Source organism: Notothenia coriiceps, unplaced genomic scaffold (assembly GCF_000735185.1).
Source record: "Notothenia coriiceps isolate Sejong01 unplaced genomic scaffold, NC01 NC01_scaffold00035760, whole genome shotgun sequence".
Classification (NCBI taxonomy): Eukaryota; Metazoa; Chordata; class Actinopteri; order Perciformes; family Nototheniidae; genus Notothenia; species Notothenia coriiceps.
Window position 1 is genome coordinate 23,696 of NW_011368461.1, and position 6,144 is coordinate 29,839.

At 39.0% G+C, this 6,144-nt stretch overlaps 1 protein-coding gene across 1 annotated transcript in view; it reads left to right on the plus strand.

The window, feature by feature from the left end:
- The first annotated feature begins 791 nt into the window (after positions 1–791).
- Positions 792–6,144, plus strand: part of LOC104963183 (rho GTPase-activating protein 7) — a 51,364-nt gene continuing 46,011 nt past the window's right edge. The window contains exon 1 of the mRNA XM_010791745.1: positions 792–953. Within this exon, the coding sequence (XP_010790047.1) occupies positions 941–953 (13 nt within the window). The 5' untranslated portion in view covers positions 792–940. The remainder of the gene's footprint in view (positions 954–6,144) is intronic.

Below are 6,144 nucleotides of genomic sequence, written 5' to 3' on the forward strand. Positions count from 1 at the left end.
AACGCTAATGGTATGCCTTGGACTGAGCCAAAATGAAATGTTGAAGAACTACAAGCTATTAGTGCATGCTGAGGACTTTCTCCTCCTCATGTTGAGACATTTGTCTAGTTGAGTGTTTGTATTTCCTTTCGTCTGAAGTGACTCTTTCTCAAAGCCGAGGGCCAACGCTAAAAGCTGTGAGCAGGTCAGAAATCAAATCTGGTGGAAAATATTAAATCTCAGAGAGCAGAAAATCTTGTACATTTTCTCACTCAATTCTCTCTGTATTTAATTCTCTGAGGGTTGTGATTTATGGTCCAAGAAGAGGATTATATTCATCTGCATCTAGGGTTTTATCTGACACAAAGTGGAACTTCTGAATGGCCTGTTTGAAATTATAGTATTTTAAGAAAAAAATAGAAAATTGACCAGCCTCAAAGCCAACTCCTGCCCTTTGGAAATCTGTGCTCACTCCTGTACCAAGTGGGCAGATGGCTCACTCTGGGATCCTTCATTTCCTTCAGGGAGGGTCACCAACATTCATGATTTTCAGATAGTATCTCCTTTTAATTTGACTGACCAATCTGTGAACCTTTATGTCTCATACAGACGAAAACATTTAAAGTATTTCCAGTCTTCTCAGGCAGGCCTTCATGTGTCTTAGTCACCTCGGGTTATTTTTAGGACGCCCCCCCCCTTGGTGTTCAGATGGTCCGGTCCGGGTCAGAGGAAGGGGAGTGGCAGGGGAAATGGGAAATCTTCAACAATGACTTCATTAACATGATGCCTAACATGACTACAGCTGGACTTTACTGCTCCATTCATCCAACACTGGATATACAATTTTTCTCTTTGGATTTATCTCTTTAAATATCTATAAGTTCACTCTACATCAATTTTAAGGGGTTAATATGGAAGTTTGCTAAATTTCACTCCATCCCAGACTTCCAACTTGAGAAGCATGTTGATCACAAGTGAGTATGCATTGTGTTATATGACAGACAAGGAGATAATGAGAATCTTAGCCTCTCAGTTCTGCCTGTTTTCTTTGTGATGACAATTGACAATCGGTGCTTGATGACATTCATTAAGGAGGCGATTGGTTAATTAGCTAAACGAGTCTATTTAATGAGGACCTGATTGAGCCTTGATTAGCAGACAATGGCTCCTGGGCTACTGATGAAAGTCTCTTACGGTCGTTTGTTGAATTAACTGTTGAAAGATTTTCTATAGGGCCTATAAGAGGCTGGTGTAATGCCACTAGTTTTTAATTGATTTTTGTTTGTGAAAAATCTATCAGCAGTCATAGCAAAAGTGTATCAGGGATTTCTTGATTCATGGGACAGGAACGGAATTTGAAGCACTCCAGTATCCACTGAGAGTTCTTTATTGTTTGAAGGCCGTGGGCCTGAAAACATCACAAGCTTGGTTTTGAACTTGTAGAATAAAAGCTTTATCTTTGGCAGAAAGGGCGTAGGACTCGCTCTGAATGTGTGTGGGTTACTTTTAAAATGTGATATTATAGAAACTGAACAAAGATAATTGGTAAATATTAAAACTTTCGATTTCACATTGGGTCAAAAACAAATATGTATATATAAAATGTCTTTTTTTTTGTTTCTTTTATTCCGAGATATGTGACTAGATAATTGTCATACGACGTAGTTTGAAATGTGTGCTTTGCTGAAGCTTCATGCAATGTGAATTTTTGATAGCGTGCTAGCAGTAGCTTCTCTTATCAAACGCAAATTCTTAGCCTCACGTTAGCCTAAAACTATTTAGCACACCATGCAGCTGAACCAACGGCTGAATGATAAAGGTTTCCATTACATTTACAAACAAATCTTTAACACAGAATTTTTTAATCGAGCTGAATATTGTCACATAATTGTGAGCTTTAACCTATAGGAACACTTACTTGTGGCTGAGAGCAATGTTGTTATTTCTTACCCAATATACAGTGTTTTGGGTAATAAAGCATGCAAAACTCTCTGAAAAAATCATAATGTGAAACCGCTGGATTGGAAAGAACTTAGTGTAGAAGATATCGAGCTAAACCTTATTCTGCAAATGCATGGACTCTTTAATTCCTAAGAAATAATTCAGGAGTCATTTAATTTCAACATTAAGTGGAAACTCACAGATTTCTTTCAGCATAGCCACCCTCTTTGGATGGAAGGCTAGTGGAAGCAAATCGTCCACGCAAGTTTAGGAAAGTATGAGTTATTGTATAATTTCTCAGTCATTAGTCAGTCATTCTGGCCATTTCTGACAGCACCCAACGTCAACCACGTTGAGCATTCCTAGATCACAGTGAGTGAAGCAGGGTCTCTGTGTGTCTGCTGTTGGGTTACATTCCTAATGAGATAAAGTATTTTTTACCTATTTTGCATCAGCTTATAATCTTCAAGGTCCGAACGATTTAATGGACAAAGCAGAACTGATTACAGGGAGGGTCGAAATGTTCAAAAAGTCAACGTTGTTTTCTTTGACCTGTTGTATTCTTAGAAACCATTGGCAGGTAAAGTGAAAAATTAATACACAACAGGTTAAGTGCACCAAATTTAAGAAAAAAACTCTCCATGTGGTTTAGCATTGCATGGAGACAGCTGGTGTTCTGCCCAGCAACACACTGCTGGGCTGAGTCAGATCTGTTTCTATGAAATATCCACGTAGTTCCTCCAATTTGCTTCGTGGTAACCTGAGAGTGTCTATCTGAACTTTCTAAAGCCTTTTCTTCTCTGGCATCAAGGCTGAGGACAGAGAGTGTTGTTAGCAACCAGGGGCAACAGCATGCAGGAATGATTATACAGTTGTATTATACCTACGTATGAGTTAATACAACTAGACCTTCCAACTGAGGGAGAGACAGGTGTGTGTGTGTGTGTGTGTGTGTGTGTGTGTGTGTGTGTGTGTGTGTGTGTGTGTGTGTGTGTGTGTGTGTGTGTGTGTGTGTGTGTGTGTGTGTGTGTGTGTTTTCCTGTTTATGCAGCAAAAACATGTCATTATAGTCTGAAATCCTTATAAATATAGTATTATAATAATGGCAATATAGTACTGCAAAGGTATAGCTCCTTATCATGAAAACGTACAGTCCAAGAGGTTTAATTTAAATTGCAGGACCAAACTCAAACATGAATGAATTAATAAGCCGAGAATGTGACAAATCATAAACCAGGATATTAACTTTGCCATTTATTGAGTGGGGATAATTACATTTATTTAATAAAAAAGGTCATTTCATGATATGCTATGATGATTTGTAAAGTAGCCAATTAAATAAGTTGCTTAGAATAATTTACGTAACACTTTTATCAAGTTTCAGCTGGTTAAGCAAAGTGTAAACTTGAAACTAGCTTGTGTTAGTTTATTTTTGGTTGGTTATCTTTGACTCCATTTGATTTAGGAAAAAAATGCTGAACTACAAATCACAGTTTCCTGACATTTACTGTATGTTTTGTAAGGGGCTGTGATGTACATTAACTGTACATTTTCTCAAACGTCAGGGATTTTAAAAGAAGGACAAAGAACTCCTGAAAATTGTATGGGCAGGTAAAATAATCTGATAAATCATAAGAAGAAAAGGTTCAAGGCAAACCTGAAGAATCATCTGAGTTTGGAGCATCAGAAATAACCTTCCCATCCTGTTGAACAACCTGTGATCCCCTTAGATTTGACTTGCATGATTGTGATAATGTTTCCACAAATTCAACCCCTGGCTAACTCTCTGCATGACAAACAAATGAAGGTATTGCATCCAGTGCATGCAATGTAACCTGGCTCAGACACTGATGTCTCACAGCAGCTGCTGCTCTTGAGTTCATCGACCATGTTATGTCAACTGTCTTTTGCACTTTCACTTTTACAGTGACAATAGGCAGGCATCAGGATCAGCGTCATAGTGGCCTTTTTAGGCTTTTTTCCATATGAACTGTGGTTTTTCTCTCACTGAGTGACAGCTCCTGGTTTTTCCTAGTTAGTCAGGGTCTTTAAAGATAATCTGTTACTTTGCAGGCTGAAACACACACTATATTTACACTTTTATATGGAAAACATCCATATAAACTTGTATACTGAGCCATGCCACTGTGTGGGAAGCAATTGTATCTAATAGCTCAGTAATTTCCCCATCAACATTAAGGACTTTACCCTCTTGGACCACACAAGCTGTGGAGAAGAAGGGCTAAAGCTTGCAGGATTTTGGTTAACAAAATAAAGACCATTAAAAAGCAACAAATCACAATCCTCCCGGCTCTCTGGGTTTAAGCAGAGGTGTATGTTCTTAATAGAAGCGCTTGTAAAATAGTTTAATTGAATGTCCAAGCACAACTAAAGTTAACAAAAAATGTTTCATTAAGCTCTTTTTTTCGTTATTACTTCTGGCCTGAATGACCCTGAGTTTATCTTCTGGTAACACAGGAAGTTCAATCTAATTCAGGAAACCTCTTCACTGAGAGACAGAAAAAGGGTGTCCTGAATTAGCCAGTGACGGTAAATACTGTAATATTTAAAGTAAGTGCCTTATAAATGTAATTGTTGTGCCTAAATCACTGCAGTTTGCTAAAACCAAGAGCCTGGAGTTATTACAGCCTATTGTAATGTTTGTGAAGCATGCAGACAGATGGTTGTTTGTTAACTTAGGCAAGTTTGAGACAAGGAGAATATGCGCACCCTCCAGGATTATGTTTACCTACAGTATGTTTGTTAAGATGATCTATCGAAACGTTTCCTTGCTTGTTGGCCTCTTTCAATCAGTACACTTAAGTAGCAGAAAAATGCATGTTGCATAATCTCAAGTTGTTATGCTCATTGCAAAATGTGACCCATAGCAGTATAATAAATGAAATATTTAAATCCTACACAACAGTAATTGACTGGCTGTGCCTTTTGTGATCTGGTCCACTCATCCAAGTTTAAACCACAGGATAATTTATACAGCGGCTGACTGTTTCCTCTAGATAACGAAAGTAAATGATGTAGTGCGAAGCAGGATTATAACTGGATAACCACTCAAGAATCATTACTCAGAAGCCTAGATGGAAAGGAATTTTATATTCAAAATACAAGATATGAATAGTGTGCTGATCATTGCCCACATCAGCAGGCCAGAAGCAATATTTCTGATAGAATTGGGTTTGAAATTATTTATTTTTTTAACAATAAAGTTAGATGGCAGATTTGGTCTTGGTTCATCAGAAAAGTTTCATTGTACACACACACACACACACACACACACACACACACACACACACACACACACACACACACACACACACACACACACACACACACACACACACACACACACACAGAATCACTCTCTCTCTCTCTCTCTCACACACACACACACACACACACACACACACACACACACACACACACACACACACACACACACACACACACACAGATAGTGAGCATAGAGGTTTCGTATTCGCTTCTTCAGCTCTTCGTGACCGCAGACATCTTACACTTCCCCTTGCTGAGCTGACTGACATGGGAATACCATCAGAGAAACAGCGAATAGGAAGAGGAAAGCATTGTGTGCAGATTTGACAGCTGACATACCTCTGATCTTCAATCTAACCACTCAAAGCCCTGAGACACTCTTAAGGGTTTCCCTGAACTGAAAGCAGAGCAGTGACTGCACTTTTCTGACCAGAAACGCCCAGAGTGTTTAGCGGGCAGTAAAAGTGGTGTGAAAGCCCCTTGATCATCAGTAGAATATTGGACTTCGAATGGAAGGAATTTGGTTGCTCAGATATATGAGGGGAATGTGCATGAGAGGGGAGGAGAAAACTGTTTGACTTTCGGCTTTTTGCAGATATGGTTAGACACACACGGTCAGATGGTAGGCGTTTAGCTATATTATGAGTTAAACTAAATCATTGAGTGTGACGAGTAGCTAGCTTAGCTGCTGGCAGAGATAAGGGGAGAACCAGAGATCCTTTGCTTAAGTATAAGTATTAATGTCTTGTATACATACATTTTTGTCCCCGGTGAGTCAGGGAACTCACAAAGTGTCCGAAAACAAAACCCTCTCTCTTTTCCTCCCTACCCAAATCTCTAAAAACGGGGAAACAATGGAGCTGATCCAGATTTGCTGCCGATATTACGTAATATCGGAAATGTGAGCTGGTTTTTACGCTCACGGCCCTATCAGAA